General features: G+C 46.4%; 1 protein-coding gene across 2 annotated transcripts in view; it reads left to right on the forward strand.

Moving 5' to 3' along the window:
* The first annotated feature begins 254 nt into the window (after positions 1 to 254).
* Positions 255 to 24,486, forward strand: part of MGRN1 (mahogunin ring finger 1) — a 94,013-nt gene continuing 69,781 nt past the window's right edge. For both annotated transcript variants that reach the window (XM_067551144.1, XM_067551145.1), the window contains exons 1-3: positions 255 to 439; positions 16,406 to 16,524; positions 18,360 to 18,448. In XM_067551144.1, coding sequence (XP_067407245.1) covers positions 352 to 439; positions 16,406 to 16,524; positions 18,360 to 18,448 — 296 coding nt within the window. In that variant the 5' untranslated portion in view covers positions 255 to 351. The remainder of the gene's footprint in view (positions 440 to 16,405; positions 16,525 to 18,359; positions 18,449 to 24,486) is intronic.

Below are 24,486 nucleotides of genomic sequence, written 5' to 3' on the forward strand. Positions count from 1 at the left end.
TCTCTGCTGTCGGCTATGCGTATTACAGCTCCCGTACCCCTAGAAGAGTCCATTGACTGAGGGGGCACAGCTCCGAGAGGGGCGGGAACCTCACCCCCAACTGTTGGTACGGTCCGGCCGAGACCTCGGGCCGTGGTTGGGACTGGAAGGACCAGGCGCGGTGTCTGCTGGGAGCTGTAGTCCCGTGGGCGGAGGGTGCCGTACGCGACGGGGCGGGCGGACTCGCTTTCCCAGGCTGCCCCGCGGCTGGCTGGTTTGGTGCGAGGGGCTGGATCCGCGGGGCGCTCGCTGGCTGCTCTCGCCGCTGCTGGGTCGCGGTCTCCGGCCGGGCCGGTCCCGCCGCGCCCCGCCATGGGCTCCCTGCTGAGCCGGCGCATCGCGGGCGTGGAGGACATCGACATCCAGGCCAACTCGGCCTATCGCTACCCGCCCAAGTCCGGTAAGTAAGGCCCGGCCCGGGGACAGGCCGCGCCCCCCCCCCCCGACCCCGGGCCCCGATCCCTGTAGCGACCCGACCCCCCCCCCCCCATCAACCTCCCCTCAGTCCCCATCGCTCCCCTTGGGCTCGACCCCCCCACCCCTCCCGGCTTCTCTGAGCCTCGAACTCTGCGCTTTGCCCCTGCCCCGGGCCGCTCTCAGGTGTGGGCCTGGGCCTCATCTCTGCCCCAAGGAGGCCGCTTTTGCCCCATCCCTGCCCCGGGCTCTTGGAAAGGTGGGAGGCTGCAGGCCAGTGTGCAGTGCAGGTATATGCGTGTCCTCCGCGCAGCCCAAAGGGACACTGATTTCCCCCCCCCCCCCTCGCACACCCCTCCCCTGTGCTTGACCGTGAAGTTAGGGCATGGGACAGAGCTGGCTTGGCCTCACCTGTGCCGTGTGACTGCCGCTGTCCCTGCTTGGTCTGGCCTTTGGTGCTCAGCTGGCCAGTCCCTCTGTCGCAACCCCTGTCCTAGGCAAGGCTGCCCAGTGTGGGTTGCACACGTAGCAGGGGAGGATTTACATCTGAACAAAGAACTTTCCACACCAAAAAACAAAAAATCATAGGAAGACTTTCCTTCACCATGGCACGTATCGAGACCTTGGCTTAGCAAACCCTTAAATGCTGGGCCTGCAATGCCTGCCAGGACTCCTTTGGGTCGTGTTATAGTACAGGAGAGGGCAGCTCTCTGGGAAAAGAATGGGTGGCAAGTGGAATCTTAAGTGCACCTCTTGTCCCTCATAGACTTAGCCCTGCCCTTCTAAGACTCAGAGCATTTGACTTTTTTACACTATGAGGGCTGCTCTCTGATTCCCCTTCTCTGCATTTAATGTCCTTTTGTACAGTGTAAACAATACAAGGTGTATGTTGTTGGAAAAAGATTCTAAGTGAGGATCGTTACTCTGCACTGATAAGGGACCCACACAGGATTTCAGTCAGGACAGTCTTCAACAGCGTTTATTCTGCAGAAGGTTAATTCTTAAGCCCACAAGTGGACAGTGGAAAAAGACCTCAAACAAAGGATTACAGACAGTTTTATACTTTATTGCTACTTAAACATTTATGACAAGACCATACATATCCCCTTTATAAGGGCCTAAACTTATTCCCTCATTCACTATTGGCCTATATTATTTCTATTTCTACTTACAAAGGTATACATTATTCATAAGGTGTTTTTGCTGATGCTTTACAGTTAGCTACATCTTATTTATTAAGGCTACATAGCTTGCTTAATCCATCGGAGGCTTAATTTCTTTTGCATTCTTTTCCTTCTGCATTTCAGCAAACTTTCCATGATTCTTGCACAGAGTGGAACGGCCTGGCCTGTCTCTAAAAACCAAGGGGCTAGCTAAAATGGAGTAACTGTGGTCAAGCAACTAAAAATCAGCTTACAATGGTGCTCAACAAAAATTGCTGGGTAGGATAATGGCCTCTGGCAGGGAAATGCTTTTGCCTGGCCAGTATCTGACCTAAGGGTTAAAGACAGCAACTAAGTGCAGTAAGAGGATAGCATCTCCTCAGACTTCGTGCTTCCTGCTGGCACTGCATGGGTTGCAGACAGCCCTTTGCACAATCAGAACTTAATAAGAAACTTTTGCCTCCATGGAGCAGGGAGAAAACTGAGTTCTTATTGAATCAATAAATCTGTAACACAGGCTTTCAGGCCCCAAAAGTCTTATGGTTCAGATTTTTTTCACCTGACAGTGTAAATGTGTTGCTTCAATAAAAAGGTTCTGTTTGATTTTTTTTCTCTGACTCTTCCCTGGGACCTGTATGGCTGCAAAGGCTTTCTGCCTGCCACTTTTGTTTTGCCCCGTCCATCATGTTCCTTTCTTCCTTTCCTGGGTGAAAGGGAGGCTTCAGTGTTGTTAATTCTGCCTATGGAGGGATTTTTGTATATAGTCTATGGGGCAAGGTCATTTGATTCTGCTGATTGGTGAGTTCCTCAAACCTGGAGGTCTGGAGACCCCAGAATGTGACTTCCAAGCTCCTGCCTGAAGCTTGCACAGATCAGGAGGGAGACTGAACTGAAGAGTCAATTGCGTGCCATTGATTAAACGAAGTTGGGACAGCCCCTCAGCCTTCAAGACTCTGGGTTCACCTAAAAGTTGCTCTTGAGTATTGGTTTGTAAGGGAAAGTAGGAACCAGGTTGATGTGATAACTTATCTATTAATGTGAAACATTTTTATCAGGCCTTCTAGCTGCTCTCCTAGCAATGACAAACTGTTGCCCAAGCCATGTGACTCTTTATCCTTTGTGTCTCTTACCCTCCCCAGGATAATTCATTGTTATACAAATGAATCAGGGGCACTTGTTGGCATGGAACTGTGGAGATGTGGGTTAAATTAGACTTAATGGTAAGGCTTTCAGTGGGGGCAGGAGTGTTAGTGGTGGTTAAGAGGTGGCTGTCACATAGCTCTGGGTCTCTGGCATGCTTTCCCAAGGACTTCTTAAGTAGTTGCACTTGTGCTTGTTCTGGAGAGATGCTGCTGTGATAAACAAACCTGAGGCACTGTTCACTGGTTTATGCCAGCAGGGGTCAAACCAGTGTGTCAGTAGAATCTCTAAGTGGCCTCATGAGGGGGAAAGGAAAGGAGGATGGTGGTGGTCTTGGAGTTATTTGAAATTATGGAGCACCAGCCTACTAACTGAAGGAGCAAGAGACTCATGGTGCTGTGCTGTGTAATTGTAATGTAAGGCTGGTCATCACAGTGAGTTCTAGATGTAGGCTCCTGACGGGTGTAATTTGTCAGTCGTCCTGGCATTTCGATTACTGTGACATTTCTTCAGAGAGGATGATGAGCAAATTCATCTCATTTTAAGAGGCTAAGACTATGCCTGGGCAGAAGACATTGTCTGTGAGACATTTCTCAGTAGTGGCAGAAGTTTGATTATGGGGATGTTCAGTGATTGGTCCCCATGCAGTTCTTTGTTTCCCACAGTGGAAACTCAGGCCTGGTCTACACTACGTGGTTAGGTCGATGTGAGCTGCCCTGCGTTGATCTAGCTGTGGAAGTGTCTTCACTTAACTTTGGCTCCTGCCGACGTAAGTGCCTCTACTCCACTTTAATAATACCTCTCCCCGAGCTGCGTAGAGTCACGGTCGCTGTAATTAGGTTGACGTGGCGTCAGCGTTGACACTGCATTGCTTGTCAACTGTTGCTGGCTTTCAGGAGTCATCCCACATTGCCCCATACTGATAGTCTAGTCAGTACAAACGCTCCGGTGAGGAGGCATGACGCCGACCCAAGAAGCCAAGTGCGCACACAAGTGATTTAATAACTGCAGTGGCTGTGTGCTGACGTCAGTTAGGTGGACCCAGTTTTGTAGTGTAGACATGGAGTCAGGGTGGTTGCTAGTAGGTTACAGAGTACTAGTAGGCCTTGAATAATCAGAGCCCTTGAAAGAAGGTGCAAAGGCTAATGGTGAGCAATCTTGTAGAGATGGAAGGTTTCCTGGCTACTCCAACTTTGCGGCTTTGAGTGGTGCCCTTAGCGCTGAAAATAGCTTTGCATTCATTATTGAATGGCTCATTAAGTGCCTGAGGCTTGCTAGTGTGAGCTGGGAATTGATTGGGTCACCATAGTGGCTCTCTAAGATAAACATCCCAAGCAGGCGCAGCCAGTTTCCAGGTTAGAAGCTCATTTCTCTGGCCACTGCTGCATAGTGCTAGAGGTGCATGATCTCTTTGGGGCCAGAGACTGTCACTGGCTATGTACCGTGCCCAGTGCAATGGGGCCCACGCATGGTTAATGCCTCTAGGTGCTACTGCAGTACAAATCTAAATAATCATGTCTTCTGCTGAAAATGTGGGTCTCATGTCTAGGGCCCGGGATTCTGTGGTGATTGGCATATTATAGATCTCTAGGCAGGTAGGAGCCTGTTGCTCTCTGAATTTTACGGTTTCTCCCCCCCCCCCCCCCCCCCCAAAAAAAAAAAAAAAATAAAATAAAAAATCAGCCATGTGCAGGAGAAACCAGTTTGGCTAGAATCAGGAAGGCCAGAGATGGAAAGAACCTATTGGATCATCCACTACACCTTCCAGGGGATTATTCCTTGTGGTGTATTGTGCTTTGTCCACTCTAACTTTTCAATGTGCCAAGCGATGAGGTGTCCTCCACTTCCCTTGCGGGGAGACTCCTTCACAGCCCAAGATCTCGTCATCGGAACAGTTTTGCTGATAGCCAGTCCAACTCTTCTAGAAAACTCTAGCCCCTGATCATACCCTGCCCTGTCCATGGTTATGTTAGTGACACCCCGGAAGGCGGCCTCCCTAGCCTGCATTTTTCTTGACCTCTGCTGCTGCTTTGCCATTTTCCCAGTTTCCCAGGCTGTGTTTAGAAGGCTGGTGTCTGGATTTGTAGAGCTTGAATGCTATTTAGAAAGTCACAGGGAAAGAAATGTGGCTAAAGATGATACTCAAAATCTCTCTCACAGAAGGAGGAAGAGCTCCTCCCTGAGTCACTGTGTTGGTCCCATGTTCAGACTTAAAGGTCAGAAGGGACCATCCTAGTCCAGTGGTTCTCAACCTATTTACCATTGTGGGCCGCATCCAATACTACCTGTAGTCTGACCTGTATATTGTGGGCCAGAGACTGGCACCCATTTATGTCTGAACTGAGTTCAATAGCTTGTGTGTCGAGGCCATGTGGCCTAGAGGATAGAGTACTGTATTGGGACTCGGGAGATCTGTTTCTAATCCCAGCTCTCTTACTGGCCTGCTGGGTGACCTTGAGCAAGTTACTTTGTGTCTCTGTGCTCAGGCTCCCCCTCTGTAAAGTGGGGAAGGCATTTTGAGATCTGCTGATGCAAAGCTCGATAGAAGAGCCAGGTAGTGTCGCGTTTGACTAAAGTGTAATGTGTTTGGTTAAGTCCAGGAAGTGTAGTGCTTTGAATCTGATGCTTACACCAGTATTCCATTCCCTTTGACTGTAGTGTGACAGTGGCACTATTTGCAAAAGTGTGACGAGCTTGTGACAAGCCCTGCAGCCGTTTCTCAGGCTGACTTGTCAGGACAGGCTGATTTAACTCCTTTAAAGCTTGATTTATTCTCCCCCTACAATAAGTCACCAAAAAGCTCAAATGCGCTTTTCTTTCTGAACAGGGAAGCTTTCATGTGCAAATGGAAAAGAGCTGCTGATGCTTTTTCAGAGCAGGCTAGAGGGGTCCACAAAACCCGATTCACTCTTTAGGGTTGTGAGTATGATACTGCACAAGTCACTGAGCCAAAAGGCGGCTTCCTCACATGTATCAAAGTCCCATAAAGTCTTCAGAGCCCTGCGGTGTCTGTAGCCATGTCCTCCCTGTCAGGAAAATATAGGAAGATCTTATCAAATAGGTAATCAATTATTTTTTGTCAAGATCCAGATTTCTTGGTCACGGTCCAGACCCCAGAGAAAATAATACAAAAATAACACTGATAAGAAGTAAATAAGAAGATTTCAAGGTCCGTTTAAAAGCATCAGGATTTGGCCTGCGGTCGGCCTTTTGACTACCCCTGAGTCCCTCTGCAGGTTGGGTTGCAGCAAATAAAAATTGGGTGTTGGGCATTCCCCAGTAGAAACTCTTCAGCTGTGCTCAACTTCTTTTCTTGGAGACAATCCTGACCTGCCATTGGTGGAGACTGAATTTGTGACTTGAGTGAATTCTCAGTACAGCTGACCTGGGTTCCTTTTTATACCACAGACCTATGAAATGCCGTACACATTCTGGAGTTTCGTGCATTGCTATGAAATATCTGTGTCATGGCCATGAAGCCTAGCGGTTGGATTGTGTGATCACTGTACAAACTCCTTTGCTTGGCTGGGGAATCTTCCCTGTTGTGCGGGCATGTGCTGGTGAGACAAAACCTTCACAGTGGGGTCTCACTAGCAGCTTGCTGGGAGCCTGAGAGTTGCACCTGACTTTCTGTTAAACTTGCCCAGGATTTTAAGTAGTGCTATGTGCATGCTCTACTATTTATTCAGCAGTGTTCCCAGTGCACATAGAGCTTTACAAAACAGAGAGCTAACATAGGCTTTGAGACTGCAGCAGAAGAACAGCTAGCAAAGGGGTAAACCAGCACTGCTTCTTTCAAACCAACTCCTTGCTGCCTGGCTTTATCTCAACTGGAATTAGCCAACACCTAATGCAACACCTTTCAATCCTAGTCAAGATAAACCCTCTGAGGTGGCCGCATGCATTGTGGAGTCTGGTTTTATTTGTTCATGTTCAGAACAGAAAAGATCTGTTCACTTATCTATGTCCAAAGAGGCTTCCACAAATAGCATTCCACTTATGTGACTCTGGGTAGCTGACACTTGGAAGGTCTTAATAAAAAAAAAAAATTCAATGTTTCCTTTATACAATTTGGATTGAAACAATGGCAGCCAGTAAATGGAAGCTGTCCTGCCGCTGTAGTGCTGTGCACACAAGTGCCTATGTTGGTGTAACTTGTGTTGCTCAAGAGGTGGAATATTCACACCCCTGAATAAATTTTGCCAACATAGGCTGTAGTGTAGATATTGTCTTAATCTCAATACTGTTCTATAAGGGCTGTAGAATGTCTTGATGAATATATTGTGTGAATAACAAAGGGTAAGCATGAACTCTGATGTAATTCCTACATATAGCTCTGAGCTATTGAATGTCTGCTGCAACACCCCCTTCGTGCTATATTTATTCACAAAAATAGTCAGTCATTTGCAGATACTTGAAACGTTTCTACTCCCTCTCAGAATCTGTGTCGCATGAGTTCGATAAGCTGTTGCTGCACTCATCACTGTCCCAGTTGCATGCACTGGAGCACACCAAATCTTCCCTGCGACATTTGCATCTCCCTGTTGCACAGGTGCACTCTCAGCCACGTTGCTCAAAGGTGAGGATGGCTTCTGGAGCAGGTGGCAGCACCATCACGCTAGGAACAAGATGTCCCATGCTATCTATCACCCATCCATTGCAGATGGGACATATGAAGATACTGAACTATTGCATGATTCCACATGCATGACTGATGATTTGCACTTTTCAGCTGCTGTCTGAAGGAGTTCGTCGTTGGTGGGAATTTCTCACTTGTTTTGTTCTTCTTAGCAAACAACTCATTGCATGTGTTATCCAGAGATGCTTGCATCTTACCACAGTACGATAAAGATACTGGTGGCTCCCTCTGTCTCTTCCTGTATCTGAGATGCACTGTTTCCAAGATGTTTCAGACCCAGTTCTGGGTGCTCAGCTGCTGACTGTAGCCAGCTTTTTTATCCCTGTAAGCTGAAATAGTCACATCCAGTGATGGTATGAACATTTGGTAGCATAAAACACATGTCTGTTCCCAGCTCTGTAGCCACTCTGTGCATTGGAATGAATCTCTTCTTTTGGCCATCTCCATCTTTGAAATAGCATTCATCTACCCCAAGAATAGAGCTATTCATAGATGCTGCATCTGAGTTCAAGCTCCACATTAACATCTTGTTTACTCCAAGTGTTTGCTTTGCATGAGGAACATGCAAGAACATGCATGAATCTGCTTTCATATCTGCCTCGAGTTCTGGTGCTGCAGAAAGGTTGCTGGGCCCTACTTTCACTACTCTTACAATGTCGTGAAACCCATCAGCAAGGTATATTTCATGGCCAGGTGATGATCTCTGTTCATGCTTCGTGATCCAGTCACTGAGAAGTAGGTTTGCAAAGTCTGATTTATTCTTTGAATTTGATTTCTTCAAGCATTGCATTAACATGGTGCTATCACAGTGGGGTTCTGAACTTCTTGGATTTGGACATTCCCCGTGCAGGCTCTCGCCTGTTTTGGTTGATTCTTCATTTGCATAATTGTCACCACCAACAGCAGTGTATGCTCCCCAAAAGTTTTGCAGTTGGCAGTATCAATGCACACCATCCACAGAAGCATCATGAGGTCAATAATAGCTAACATTGGCTCATCGGATGCTGGTAGCTCAACTGTTGTAAGATTTTCCTCCAGCCAAGACAGTGTGTTGCTCTTTTGGGTCTGTTTGAGAGATCCATCCAAGTTGAAGAGGGAAAGTTGGACAGAGGCTAGCTCATACTTCACCAAACCCTGGATATAAACATCTCTGGACTGGGCAATAACGGTAAGCTTGCTGAATATCTGACCATCAGCAGTTATTGCTTGTGCTGCCTGCTGCTGCTTTTGTTCAGTTGTTTTGCTGAGATTACCATCTGATTTGAGATTATGCCTTTTTATGGGATTGAAGAGGGCTACCTCATCTGTTTGCAGCCTACATCTTACAAACTGCTTCATTTCTTGTGTGTCATTCCCTCTTATCATGCAGAGACTTTCTGCAGTTTCACGTCGGGCCACAGCAGAAGTTGCAATGTTCACAAGTGGCTGGCTGGCATCTGGGGTTTTTCAAGGTTCAATACTAAAAGGATTTGCTCTTTCAGTCACAATTTTTATAGTATCTTGGATGGCAGGTTCACCTGTAGCCATGTGCTTTGTGGTGGCTTCTTTGTGGAGATCTGTTACTGAAGGCTGCATTTCACACTTTGTTTTGTCATAGCTGTTATGGAATCCACCCTTGGGATGCCCCCCAGATTTGTGGCTAATGTGGTAGTAATGAAATTTTCCTAGGTGGGTTACCCTAACTCATTCATAAGACCCCTTTTAAATCTGGCTGGTAGACTTCACCACCACCACCTCTTCCTTTGACTGTTTTGTTTGGAGCAAGCCAGGTGCCTAACTTATTCCTGCAAGAAACACCTTAGATGCCTACTGTTGTGCTGGGTAGATGGCGGGGAGAGCATTTGTTATATTGTTTGACATCAATATGTCAAAATCATAATAATTCATGATATACACCATGTCAGGTACTGAAAGAAAGGTTATAATATGCTAAGTCAGATGATGATACTTATGTGCATGTGTAATATGTGAAATGGAAGTTATAGATATATTTGAGATATCTGTATTTCAAACTGGGCTGCCTGGGCAACAGCCCAGATAGGATGGCGGCAGAACAATAGCCTGTTTAATGGCCCATTAAGACACTCACGGATGCAAGGGGCCCAGGAAGAAACTAAAGGCATACCTGAAAAGTTACCAGGATTGGCCCATGTGACTCTGGACTCCATTTTTGTTCTTTGTATGTTCCACAAGACAGCATGGCCAGGACCAGAGAGTATGTAAGGCCAAGCCACAGAAACCATTTTGCCTTTGTTCCTGTCCAACTGCAGACACACACCTACCTCTGGATCTATTCATTTTGCAACTGAACCGAAGGACTTACATCCAACACCTGGATGGGTCTATACCAGAGGAACCGTACAAGCTTGCAACTCCCCAATTCTTCTAGAAACCTGATGTATATATACTTTTAATCATTTGTATATATCTGATTGCTCTAATCCTTTAACATTTCTCTCATGGTTTATTTCTTTCTTTTTACAATAAACCTTTAGTTTTAGTTACTAAAGGATTGGCTGGCAGCGTGGTATTTTGGGTAAGATCCAAACTTATATTGATCTGGTACTGTGGCTGACCCTTTGGGGTCAGAGGGAACCTTTGTAGTAAAGAGCATAGAGTTTAAACAACTGGTCTCTTTACTGGACCTAGTGCTGATTTGGGAGCCAGAAGCTGAAATGCAGCGAAGGGGGCTGTGTGTATTTGTGTACTGGCTTCTGTGGGGATTCAGAAGCGCAGTCTGTGGCTGGTTGGGAAGCCTGACTTCAGTGTCACCCACCAGTGTTGGGAGAACCTGCTCTCCGTTTGCAGCCTGCCCTGACCTTGACATTTTCAGGTGGCTATCCTGGGCACGGGATGGGTCACACCTAAGCTGCCTGACTCTGTGGGGGTAGGGAGTTCCTGTTTGTGGGTAGCTAAGCAGAGATAGGCATCTCCCTGCAGCCTGAAGTTAAGTGCCTATTTCAGAGAGGGGAAAAGCTTAGCACAAACCCTTTTCCTTGGTGTCTCCGATTAGCTAGTTTACTTGGTGCCCTGCCTAGCGTGCTGGCTTTTGTGGATTGCATTAGAAAGTGTTGTGCTATGTTCCTCGCCCATTCATTGCCTGGGGAGCTGAGGCACCTAGATTTGTGGATTGCTGTGGTGTTCATGTGATTTTTTTTTCCCTAGGTGTCTAAAAGTTGGACATTACAACACCTAAGTCCTTTTGTGGCTCTAGGCCAGGAGTTCTTAAACTGGGGGACCCTCAGGGGGTCACGAGGTTATTATGGGGAGGGTTGTGAGCTGTCAACCCTCCATGCATAGAACAGGGGGTCATCACAACCTGAAATATTTTCAAAGGGGGTCCCAGCAAAAAAAGTTTGAGAACCCCTGTCCTAGGCCAAAGTGTCTAATGGGAATCCATCCTAGGTAGTAAACTCAGTTAGAAACCAGAGGAGTATGGAGGCACACTTTCACTGTACTACCTACCATCTTTTCTTGTCTGTACTGCTCTGCTTACATCATCAGAAGTGTCACCATAGTATCCAGGCACTTAAAGCTATTGCCTAGGCGTCTCCCAGATACTGATTTAATTCACTTGGATTATGGTCCTGGAGCATCTCTCTGTTCCCTCAGAGTCCTGTATGCAGTACCCCGTTGTCTTGCTTTCTCCTCTGATTGAGCTCCTGAGCGATAGTTTCCAGCTATTGGTCCAAACTGTTGAGCATTTTCCTCTAACGCAGCTGGCAGTCATTAAGCAAGACTTGGCCAGCAGCGAAGAGCTAGCACTGCTAGTCCTTCACAAGAGGTTAATGTGCTGAAATTGAGTTCTAGCTCCTGCTTTTTAGAAACGTTCTTCTACTGAAGCAAATACTGTATACAAGGAGTGTCCCAGACTTCTGCTGTAGCTAGCAGGCCTTTCCTTTTTCTAGGCAGAGGCGTCTAACTCTTACAATTTGAAGCACAGTGACTTCAGTAGGACTATTTGTGTAGATTTATTCTTACTCCGTTCTTCACTGAAGTAGAGGGTGGGTATCGGATGGTGATGGGGAAATGTTAAATATTTAACAGACTTCCTTTCTCCAAAGTGTGCTGGGCAATTGAACTAAATAGCTGTTAACAAAAAGAAACAAAGTTTTAATTAGTATGAATAAAAATAGCTTCCCATGTCTGTCAGATTTCACTTCTGTGTACTGTGGTATTGTGGCAACCATATCAGTTCTCTGATGGTCTATAGAATATTCTAGGATAAAAAAGACCTGAATTTCTAATGTAAAAAGTAACCAGCGAACAACTAAATCCCCCCACCCCCAAACTTTCATGCGGCCTTTATACATTCTGAAGAAGCAAGTTAAAAAGAAAGACATGATTTTTCTTTGCAGATCAGATCATCTTTAATTCAGTCACAAAATAAATATGTACTATTTTTATTCTGTCTGTGAGAACAGGTAGATTTACTTTTTAAAAAAAAATTCTATCATGGACATGTGGAAGGGTGCATTTTATACATCTCCAAAATAAACAAGAGCATTTTATATTCCTATTGTTAAAGGGTGAAATCTTAATATTTACATCATGAAAAATATAGGCTGTTTAGCAGGTTTGAATTCCACATCCTGAATGTTAGTATTCTTGAGTTTTCAACTTTAGAGTCAGGAAATCCCAAAGTTGCAGTGACACTGGGTAAGGCATTTGGTTTAGGGTCTTTTACTAAAAAAACCCATTTTAAATATATTTTAAAAAATGGATCTCAAAATCCGAACTTTGCTTTTTAAAAAAAAAAAAAAAAAAAAAAAGGGAGTGGATGGGCACACAGCAAAGTTCAATGAATAGAAAACTTTCTTTAAGTGTAGTGTAAAACTTCCATGACAGTATTAGAAACCTGTCACTTTGTGCTAAATGCATGGAAGCCAGAAAGTGAAACTAATTTAGTTTGTGTCCAGAGGAAAATGCAAAGAAACAACCAAAGCATAAGCAGGAAGAACTTAGTTGGATTTCTTTTTTCCAAATGCTCTCTGGTCTAAGAATCTGAGGTGCTAGTTACACAGTATAAGGACTTTTTTTCTCTTTATTTTGGGCCAGCTTCAAAAGTTAGCTGTCACTGAAGTTGAGCAGCATGTATCACTGGTAGTAGATGTTTAAATTTAGTGTCACTGGGCAAGTTTGCAGTGTTGTTGTAGCTTGTGGGTCCCAGGATATTAGAGAGACAAAGGTGGATGAGGTAAAGCCTTTTGTTGGACCAACCTCTGTTGGTGTGAGAGACAAGGCTTTTGAGCTACGCAGAGCTGCTCTCAGGTCTGGGAAGAGTACTAAGGGCAAGTTTACACTCAAATGCTGCATTGATGCAGTTGCATTGCTGTAGCACTTTACTGAAGATGCTCTAAGCCAACAGGAGAGCTCTCCCATTGACTTATTAATCCTTCTCCACGGTGTGTGGTAACTATGATGTCAGTGGGAGAAGCTGTCCTGCTGATGCAGCATTGTCTACACCAGTGCTCAGATCAGTATAACTACGGTGCATCAGGGATGTGGGTCATTCACACCCTGAGCGACAGTTATGCCATAGTAATTCTGTAGTGTAGATCAGGGCTAAGTGGTCACAGCTAAATACAAGGTCAAACAGATAGTTTAGCCAAAGTAGTTAGCATATATTCTAAGGGACCATTCGAGCCGAAGTGGCCCGTTAACACCCCTGTAGTCCTAGGACAAAAAAGGGATTAGTGGTTTACAGGTTGTTGTCATAAGCCATAAATCCACTGTCTTTATTAAGACCATGATTTTTAGTGTCTAGCAAAGTTATGAATTTAAACTGCTAGGCTCGTATTTTGAAAGTGTTGTGCAGGTTTCCCTTGAGTATGAGGACAGAAAGGTCAGATATAGAGTGATCGCTTTATGAAAAGTTTTCACCCACTCATTTCCTGACTGTTGCACACCGTGTTATGAATCTGTCACCACAGGTCACTGACATCTTTGACCTGTTAAGAAACCATCTAGCACTAATTTAGCACATTTCCCCAGGTCTTTTACCTGTACCCCCAGGGCTTCTGAGGCTGTTCTGGGGCTCTTTTCCTCTTAGCTCCTACAAACCCCATGTCCTATGGTCTCTAGGACTTGCACAATGCTGAGTTTCTTGCTCAGAATGCCTTGTGTGCAAGCACACTCACTCTTACATCTAACAGCTGCCCTAGGGGAGGAGTGGAGGAAGTAGAGTTTGGGGTCACATTGTGGCTGTCTTTTGGACTATGGACCTCTGGCTCTAGGTAGACTCTCCACAGAGCAAAATTCACATTCTGACTTGGACATCTTCCCCGGTTTTGGATGGCATATACAGCCTACTATCAGTATGGCAAGGTTTATTTATAGACTTTTCCATAGCACTCATTACCATGGTATCCGAGTGCCTCATACACATTCATTATCCTTCCAACACCCCTCTGAGATAGGGCTGTGATATCGGTCACATATCTTGCAAGCTAAGTGAGATCAGGCCTGGGCAGTACTTGTGAATGAGAGACTTCCTAGGGAAAATCTAGGGTGCTCCAGGAGATAATCTAGTAGAGATAATGGAGGAGAGATTCTTGTCTGAGTGCTGAGCCAATGATCGAGCTTGCAATTAAAGGGTGTTGTGTTGCTGGGATGGCCATCTTCTGAATGAGAACTAAAACAGAGGTCATAATCATTTGTGGACATTAAAGATCCTAATAGCACTTCTCAGAAGAGTAAAAACACTAGCGGCAATGTCCTAGCCAGATTACTATTGGCCAGTTCTGTTCCATCTTCTGCAGTGGGGATTTTCAGTTCCAGTTGGACATAATATTCTGTCTCACTTCTCATCCTGAACTGCTACATAGCGTATTGTTGCTATGCTCTATTAAACAGCTGCTGGTGCTGCATTTCAGTGATGGGTGAAGTGATCCATGTCGGGATAACGTCTGCTCCTGCAAACCTTACTTACATGAGTAGGTCTGTGCAGGATTGGTATAGTTGTATAAAGCACTTTGAGTTCTTCTGGGAGGAAAAAGTACCATGGTTGCTCTGGTGCTGCTGCTAAATATACAACCTCCTCTGAATACATGGCGGTTTGTATATAGTAATGTTAATGTGAACTGCACATAAATCGAGGTTCACTGAGATGAGACACTAGCACCGTTATCACGTCCCATTCATAGAAAACCAAATCATAGTCAAGAGTAAGCCATCTGACACTGAGCCAGGATAATCAGTCACTGCAATTCTGAGATTTCCCGCAGAGGAATTTTCTTTGGAGTTAATCAGATAAAATGCCTCAAAACATCATCCTGCATGACCTACATAAAATGTAAAATTAATTCCTAAATCATGCTTTCACAAACCGCAGCATAAGCATAAATATCACAATGCATCTGAGGTTGCGTGGCTATATTGACCTGAAAATCTGGCTTGGATTTTGTAACCAGAATAGCTTTTCCTTTTGCTCCTAGTTGCCAGGGGGTCTGTGGTTGGGGACACCTCAGTGCTGCATTGCTGCTGCGGTGGGCTTGCTACCAGCTAGATTCTGGACCCGGGCTACACTTGTGATTTGGTGTATCCAGGGTCGAGGCTTGTTTTTAAAACATAAACATCTGGAGGCCTGTGAGCTTGTTAGCTGAGATCAGCAATGGGGAAGCTTGTCATTAAAGTGGTACCAGATGGGCAGGATAAAATGAAAGCCTTTCTTGGAGCAAAAAAGAACACATAATTGAAAAAGCAGAAACCTTGCATATGAAAACCCTCTTGTTTTTAGAGAGCAAATCACCATAGCTGCTAGCCAGATGGCTGGAGAATCCTGCCCGTCTAATTCCCCTCCATTACTTTCCAGACGCATTCACTCTAGGTAGTGCTCTTTCGAGGGCCCAGAATTCCAGTATATTGCACCGAGCTGAAGCCAGGATAGTGAAGCTATATTTGGCCTATTTCCTTTCTCATTGTGGGCGTGGAAAAAGTCCCATTTCAAAACTGCAGGAAGATAGCTTGGATGGAGCTTAATAGGTCCGTGTCACCTCTCACTTCTCTGCGCTGCGAACACGTGAAAGCTAAATTTGAGAGTGGCGGTTGCCCAAAGTGGTTAGCTCCATGGCAGGAAGCTGCATCCTGAGCCCTTTTCTGGAAGTGAATAGATTCAGTTTGGCATTGAGTATTTCAGTGACTGCTGGAGCAGGAGTTCCAGGGACCTTGCACCCAGCTTAGTCTGGCACTGTTTGCAACCTCAGTGCATCCCCTTGAAATTGAATTAAATGAATCCGTGGTGAGACTCTTGCAGAACTCAGGTTGTGTTTGATCAGTCTTGAGGTTTATCTCTTGCAGATGTCTGTGTTTTTTACATTTAGAGCCATCTGTGTTTAATCAAGGCAAGCATCTGTGTAGGTTACCTCTGGCACCCACTGTAAAGCCTTAATGTGTTTTCACCCTAGAGGTATGGGGAGGGGAGGAGAACTTGGCATTGCTCGACACTCACTCCTCTGGCTGTATGAGGAACTACATCATGCGATCTGAAAGGAAACTCATCCATTCCTTGCTGGGTAGGCAGATAGTGGGTGCCAAATTGGATCTTGAAAATGAGGATGGAAAGTGAGAGGAGAATTCCCAGAATTCAGCAGTGTTGTGAAGAACCTGTTCCTTTCTTTTCATGGGGGAGAAACTTACGATAGGATTAACAACACAGTAACTCATAGATTCCAGGGCCAGGAGACACCACTAATCATCTTATCTGAGTGCCTATATAACACAGGCCAGAGAATGTTCTTGAAATTAGCCCTGTTTGAACTAGAGCATATTTTTACAAAAAAGCCCAGTGACTTGTCTTCTGTAGGTTTCTGCTTCTTGCCCAGTGCTGTTGGTGCTGATCGGCAGTGTTGCCAGGAGCTGACTAATGCTGCACTGAGATATATGGCTGTCACCTAAAAAACAGTCTTGTCTCTGTCTTATGCTCACCCTCTCAAGCCCCCAATTAAAAGCTGCACATTTCTACCATGCTCCAGGAATGAATCTTTCATGAATTACATTTTTGTCTTTCCAGGGAACTACTTTGCAAGTCACTTTTTTATGGGAGGTGAGAAGTTCGATACCCCACATCCTGAGGGCTACCTCTTCGGGGAGAACATGGATTTAAACTTCCTCGGGAATAGACCCGTTCAGGCAAGTTCACGGGTGCTGTTAATTTCACATCTCCCTGTCTGTCAGTAGGAAACCCTGCTTTGATATTTACACAGGTAGAGACTGAGCATTGTCTTGGAGCTGGCGTACAGGACTGGGGGATTGAGATGGTCCTCGCTTCCATTTCTGGCTCTACCAGTGACTTGCTGTGTGATCTTGGGCAGTGGTATAGTCCTGAGTGGGCATCTAGTGGGACGCCCCCACCAGCGCAGAGGATGCTATTTAGAGAACAAAATGGCATCCTCCATGTGTTAAAAGTGCCGTTCCACCATGATCCGGCCTCACTACCGCACAGGTCTTGGGCAAATCATGTGGGCTCTGTTTTCCTATTTCCAATATAGGAATAATGCCTACCTCTCTCAGGTGTCTTTTATAAGTCTATAAAGAGCTCTGAGATCCTAGCACGAAGAACGATACGGAATTGCAGAATGTTCTGTTTTAGAGAGAGAGTTTTCAACTTGTGATTGCTTTGGTATGAACAGGAAGTAACAGTGCTGCATGGTTCAGTTTGTCACTGGGGTGATAACTGCTGACTCTCAAGTCTGGGATTTTGTGCAAGTTTATACAAACTTCCAAGCCTTATGAACAGCCTTGATATCCGATGCCTAATTTGGTATTGGTTCTTTAATCCTTTCATGCAGCATATTTGACTCCTGAACTGGCTGCCAGAAAGCAATACCTCTTGCTCCAGGGCTGTGGAGCTGAGTATTTCTGACCTGATGTCAGGACTGAGGCTTGGCCTACACTGACTGCGGATTTCCTAACTTCCTATCTCCCATTGACTTCCTAACTTCTACTTACCGCGGCGTCCCCACTGCGCTGTGCTGACGGGAAATGCCCTCCCATTGACGCAGCGCTACTCTTGTTGTGGGAGTGGATTAACGGCGTCAACTTTCGGGTTCGATTGAGCGGGTCTCCGCTGCCGTTCGATTGATCCCGCAGATTGATCCCGCTGACAATGTAGACATACCCTTAGGATGAGCCACTCTGTGATTCCAGTATAGTTACCTTGGGAGTCACTTGTAAACCTCTTGTGAGCTTGCACTGTTATGATCTCCTGGATTCTCCTGCAGGGGGTTTTGGACCTCGGGAGAAATTCAGTGCAGGCTTTCAGCTAATTCCCTTTTGCTTTTCCCCCTTGTGTGCACTTCTGAAGCTATTGGCTCTGACTGGGAGAGAAAGTAAATTGGACTCTCTCGGACAATGACCGTAGCCTTGATCCTGGATTTCCCCATGGATCTCTTCCTTGGACTTTCCCATTTTAAGCAGGAGCAGAGCTCAGGATCGCAAACTGCACTGCTTAGGGAAGTTTTACATTCCTTCTTAGCAAACTAAGGGTGGGCTGTTATTTTCGATTAAACAAAAAACAAACTTTCCAGGATGGGAGCAGAAAGCACAAGCATGAAGAGGTGCCTGTGGCAGATAATTTAGCAGAAGATGTGCATGAGCTATGAGGTATTTAAGGTCTGGTTGTGGTGAAAAGTGCATTGGCAGCCCTGGAAACGAAAAACCACTATTCACAGGGCAGGGACAGCCCAGGCAGCTTCAGGAGAAGCTCTGCACTGTGTCCTGACCGTGTGCGCACACTCTGCCGTGGGGTCTGCTGCTGAGCTGGGGGGGACTGTTGAATCTCTGTAGCCCATTCAGTTTGAGTCTCCCTGGTTAGCACCAGCTGTGGTTGGTTGCAGTCCAGTGTTGACATAGACATGATTTTGGGCGCTGTTTGTGTTTCTTATATTAGGTAGCTTGCATCTTGCTCAATGTGTTAATTCCCAACCTGGTATATTCACAGAGCAACTCTTTTCCTCTCATTCTAGTTTCCCTACGTAACACCAGCCCCACATGAGCCTGTGAAGACGCTGAGAAGTTTGGTGAATATCCGCAAAGACTCTCTACGTCTTGTGAGGTACCTTTACTGACCAAACTGCTTATTGTATTGAAAGCAGAGGGTGGGGCATGCATACATTTGATGACCTTCTCTTCCGTGCGCAAAGACCTTGGCTACACTAGAAAGTGTTGTAGACACAAGTTACAGCGGTGACCAAAAAGCACTGTAATTACAACGCTTGTGCCTGTCCACACAGCACCAAAGTGCGTTCACAGTTGGTGCTCTAGCATCGACATAGAGAGCAGTGCATGATGGGCAGCTATCCCACTGTGCACCTTGCTATCTTGTGCCGCTAGGAGTTGTGGGAAGCCGGAGAGGATCACAGTGCATCATGGGTGTGGGCTCAGCATCCCATGATGCATTGATTTCTGTCCCATCATTCCATGGGTTTCCGACTGCGCTTTGCGGCATTTTTCAATGGCTCCAGTTTCCTGAGCGCCCGCTACCTCTATCTGAAAGAATGGATCCTGCACTGTTCTCCACTGTGGTTGTCAGTGTTCTGAGCATATTGTGGCTGGTCATGCCATATATCATGAGCTTCCAATCAGAACTGGAATCTGAGGCGCCTGCCCTGCTGAGTGCCATGCAAACAAACAACACCGGATTTCTGTTTGCATTCATGGAGCATCTGCACACGAGGCATTGCTGCTTTTGGGTGCCTGAAACAAGCACCGAGTGGTGGGATCACATTGTTATGCAGGTCTGAGATGCCGAGCAGTGGCTGCAGAACTTACAAATGCGCAAAGTCACATCTATGGAATTCTGTGCAGAGCTCACCCCTGCCCTGCGGCGCGTGGCGATTGCTGTGTGGAAGCTGGCAACTCCAGGCTGCTACCGGTCGGTCACTAGTTTGGAGTGGGGAAGTCCACTGTTCGAGCTGTGTTATCGCAAGTGTGCAGGGCCATTAATTGCATTCTGCTGTGAAGGACTGTGACTCTGGGCAATGTGCATGAAATAGTGGATGGCTTTGCAGTGATGGGATTCCCTAACTCTGGCAGGGCGATAGATGGCGCACACATCCTAATTTTGGCCCCGGACCATTTTGCGACAGAGAACATCAGTAGGAAGGGGTACTTCTCTATGATACTGCAGGTGCTTGTGGATCACCGTGGGCATTTCACTGACATCAGCGTGGGTTGGTCAGGGAAAGTGCATGAAGCACTTGTCTTCAGGAACACTGGTCTGTACAGAAAGCTGCAAGCAGGGATGTTCTTTCTTTCCAGACCAAAAGATTCCAGTGGGGGATGCTGCAATGCTTATGGTGATCCTGGGAGACCCAACCTGCCCCTTACTGCCGTGGCTCATGAAGCCTTATACGGGCAACCTGGATTGCAGCAAGGAGCGCTTCAATAAGAGGCTGAGCAGGTGCTGAATGACTGTTGAATGTGCAAGATTAAAAGCTCGCTGGTGATGCCTTTATGGCAGGTTAGACGTAAATGAGGAAAATATTCCCATGGTTATAGCCGCCTGCTGTGTGCTCCATAATATTTGTGAAGCTAAGGGTGAAAAGTTTCCCCCTGAGTGGAGCGCACAGGCGGATCACCTTGCAGCTGAATATGAACAGCCAGATGTCAGGGCTATTAGAGGGACACAACGAGGGGGTCGTTTGAATCAGGGAAGCCTTGAGGAATTATTTTGACAATGAGCACCGATAAGCTGTCTGTGTAAACAGCACTGTGCCATGCTATGACTGCTGTCCAGCTTGTACTCTGTATCAATGTGAGGTGCAACCACCATGTGCAAGAGACAAATAAAGATGGCATATTCTTCACAGAGTATGTCTTTATTAAATAAAAATTATTCACAGCGCACACGAAAAGCTGGGCTGGAGGAGAGAAAGCCGTGAGGGGTAGTGTGAGCTATGACAGCTGGGTGTAAATCCAATTATTATTCTGGTATCTGTCCGAAGGGGTGGAGTGGATGGGGTATCGAGACGTGCCGGCAGTTTGGTATGAATGTGTGTGTGAAAATTGGGGAGGGCATGGAAAGCAGTTCTGTATTGGCTGCAGGGGCGGGGAGCATGCATGAATTCTGTTGAGTGACTTTAGCAGCTCAGTTTGCTCCTCCATGACGTTTATCGTGTGCTCATGACCTGCTATCACTCACTCCTTGTTTTCCATCCTTTCCTGCCTATCAATTTTCTGATTTTTTTCGGACACAGTGTCTCTCCATGCCCTTCTTTATTTTGTTTTCTACCTCAGAGGACTGGAGGAGTTCTTGAAACATCTCTTTGCTTCTCAGTGGTCTTTTTTTTTTTATCAGCTGCAGACGCTCAGCAGGTGTGTGTGTCGGGGGGGGTCCCCTCAAGGGCACATCTGTAGAAGCACAATGAACAGAAGCTTTGTTGTGAGTGTGAAAACAGCATTGATGCATTACTGTGAAATACTTCTCTTTCTCACTCTTTCTCACAGCTTGACGATCAGTGAGGGCATGGTGAGTTGTGCCCAGGGTGGGGGGCACGTAAGCTGTGGAAAAGGTTCTGGGTGGTTGTTTGAGGTATCAATGCAGGGACAAAATTTCAAACTCTGCCAAGATTGTTCACAGGTGGGGGCCATAGAAACCAATATCTCACCCCTGGGAGTGAGCAGGGATGCTAAGGTTTATCTCCTCCATGTGAGCAGCTTCAAACCAGGTCCCTATGTTGCTCGCCTGTGTGCCGCTTTGGTCCCTGCACAAGTGATTGCTGATTGGTGCAGGAAAGTTTCCTACAATGGGGGAAAAAACAAAGCAGCTCTGCTGAGGAATCTCTGGCAGAAGATTGGCAAGTACCTCCAGGAAAGTTTCCTAGCGATCTTGCTGGAGAATTCCCGTGAAATCTTGGTGTGCATTAACACACTTTTCCACTGCACTGCCTAGCTGAACAGGGGAATGGAAAGCACATGCAAACACAGCAAAAACAACAAGAGTTCTGTAGCACTTTAAAGACTAACAAATTTAATTTCAGCAGGCATAAGCTTTCACGAACGCTTATGCCTGCTGAAATTAAATTTGTTAGTCTTTAAAGTGCTACAGAACTCTTGTTGTTTTTGCTGTGTACAGACTAACACGGCTACCCCTCTGGAACATGCAAACACAGCTACTCTTGTGCATTTCTATCCCTTCAACCAGCTGTATAATGCAACAAAGCGAAGGACAGCTGTACCTCATGTAACCAAACAGCATCAGCTCCAAAAAATCACTTACCCGAGCTCCTCTCTTCTGCATCCAGCATGCCAGAGCTGTAGGGCTAGAACTGGCTCAAACCCTCTGGGTCGAGAAGAGTTCCTGACTCCCCACATCACCAAAAAACCCAGTCCCCTGCTCTGCATCATCCTCCAACTCGACCTCCTCATCCATGACTACTTCGTCGGATTGAATCCGGTTTCCGTTGCCCCTGGACCCGTAGAGGTATCCATTAGTGGTTGAGGTGGGGTCGCTCCTGAGGATGGCTTCCAGCTTTTTATAGAAGTGGCAGGTCTTTGGCTCTGCACCAGAGTGACAGTTTGACTCCCTAGCCTTTTGGTACCCCTGCTGCAGCGCCATGATTTTTGCACATTATTGCAGCGTGTCCACTTCATAGCCCTTCTCTGCCATTAAATGAGAAATTTGACTATAGATATCATAGTTCCTTCACCTGGAGCGGAGCTGGGACTGCACAGCTGCCTCTCACCAAATGCTGATCAGATCCACAAGCTCCGGTGTGCTCCACGCAGGAGAGCATTTGGTGCATGGAGCTGCCATGGTCAGCTGGAAAGATGAGATATGAGCTGTCCATGCCAACCAAGGAGGAAGTGGACTTTCAAAAATTCCTGGGATTTTAAAGGGGAAGGGGAGGATGGCTGCAGAGCAACGGAGTTCAAACTGATGGCCAGAACGGTCAGGATGGGCATTGTGGGACACTTCTTGGAGGCGATTTACCACGACCTAACCAAGCATGATGTTTACACTGATGCTTTGCTGCCAAAAGTTTGGCGCAAAAAACTCTATGCCTCTCGTCAAGAGAGTTTTATTTTGTCGCAATATCAGAGGAGTGGGGTTGGCGCGGGGGGATTGCACATCACCACTGTTTTGGACCAAAAGGCTGACTTTGTTCAACAGAAGTCTCTAATGTAGACCAGACCTAAGTGACAAGCCCTTATTCCAGTGTCACTCCCAAGTGTGCTCAGAAGGTTCAGGGTTCACATGTGATCAGTGCTGTTAGGCTTTCAAGTAATTCAGGTTATTTACTTCCCTGGAGTTGGGTAATCAGTGTTTCCAACCAGCACCAGTGAGGTACCTTTCTCCAGAGGCTGAGTAGAGCAAGCGCTGCATTGTAGGAAGCTGAGACACTTTGGTCTCGCTCAGGAACAGGGCTGGATTAACACAGGCTGCAGCCCACGGCCTCAGGCTAAGGGGGGCCCCGCAAAAATAAATCCCTGCCCCTTCCACTCCCCACCCCATCCCACGTGACGTGGGCCCAGTGCCCTGGCCAGGAGCTGCTCCTGGCCTGAGGCAGTGCTGCGTGGCGGCCACTCCCCCTTCCTGGCCCCGCCCCTCCCACATGTCGTGGGCCCAGCGTGAATGTGAGTGCTGCTCAAAATCATCTTGTGTACCACGTTTGGCACATGTGCCAGAGGTTGCTGACCCCTGTTCTACATGTTTTAAGACTGAAATGTAACCACAGAACGGCTTTCTTTAATTAAAAGGCAAGTTTAGTATAGCGTTAATAGCCTCGATTACATAATTGTGATCATTTTGTTTTAAATTAGGAAAAAGACTTGTATACGGGGCCCCACAAAATCTAATAGCCCCGGGCCAACATGAGAGTTAATCCAGCCCTGCTTGGGAAGATTCACACCAATGAAAAACCTGCACTAAACCTGCCGACAGATTCCTTTTTGAACTTTTGTGTTTGCAAAGCTAGCCAGAAGTTGTTTTTGGTGTGAGGCCCAGGCCAGGAGGACTGATCAGTTTCAAATAAAACTCTGCCTCAGATTGTTGTTGTTGGCTAAGATACAGTGTAGTCCCACTTGATCCACACACTTTTGGAAGGAGACAGGCTGGATGATCTAACGAGTCTATATATCATTGCTCTGCATGCAGTTTTAAAGCAGGGATAGCTTGAGTTAGGTCTGTGGATTAAATGTAACTGTGGAGTGTGCACTCGTTTAGCACAGGCGTAGAGCTGTGGGGTAGACTAGGTCCTAGCACACAGTGCTGTCTTGCTCTGAGCAGCCTGGCAGCCGGATGGAGCATTTCTGTGCTGTCTGTCATTTGATGGAAATTTATGCAGTTCTGGCAAGTTGCCAGTTTCAGGTTATGGTTGGGCAAGTTTGGGTGCCTTGGTATAAAGTATATGCAGTGGAGTTGCAGCTGCTGGGAGCGTAAATTTATTTCTCTGCTAGACACTAATAATCATGGACTAACTGGAGACACTGGATTTATGGCTCATTAGAACAATCTGTTACCCACTGAGCCCCTCTTTTTGTCCTATGACTGCAGAAAAGTTAATGGACCTCTCCACCTTGAATGGTCCCTTACAATATGTGCTACCTACTTATGCTAAACCATCCGTTCCACCTTTTATTTTGCTGTGGCAGTAGAGGTACCTTTCCCAGCCCTAAAGAAGAGTTCTTGTGTGGCTCGAAAGTTAGTCCAATAAAAGATGTTACCTCCTCCACCTTACCTCTCTTGGTATAAAGTGGGTGAAACGAATTGGAACTGCACCTGAAACTGATCAACCTGGCTTTTCTTCAAAAACTCTGATTTGTCTCTTTTGATGGTAAAAAACTGCAAGTGATGGTCTCAGAATGAGCTGGCCGGGTAGAGGAGGAAGCAGCACCTACTCAGGTAGTGCTACGGCCTTGGGAAACTTCCATCTTCTAAAGATCTCTTGGCTTTTCCAGCCAAAGAGTACGTCTGTCTTCACTGGAATAACGCCTTATTTCCTGCTGCCTCTGAAGCCAGCACTCGCTATGTAAACAGTGTCTTAGTCCTCCAGGAAGCAAACGCACCAGCTCTCAGATATGCAGAATCCTACATCTGTGAAAGGGCCTGCTGCTAATGCAGAAATTTGTGAGTGCTAATCTTAGCTCTGT

This window comes from Emydura macquarii, unplaced genomic scaffold (genome assembly GCF_026122565.2).
Source record: "Emydura macquarii macquarii isolate MOO-44397 ecotype Brisbane River unplaced genomic scaffold, CSIRO-AGI_Emac_v2 contig_1348, whole genome shotgun sequence".
Classification (NCBI taxonomy): Eukaryota; Metazoa; Chordata; order Testudines; family Chelidae; genus Emydura; species Emydura macquarii.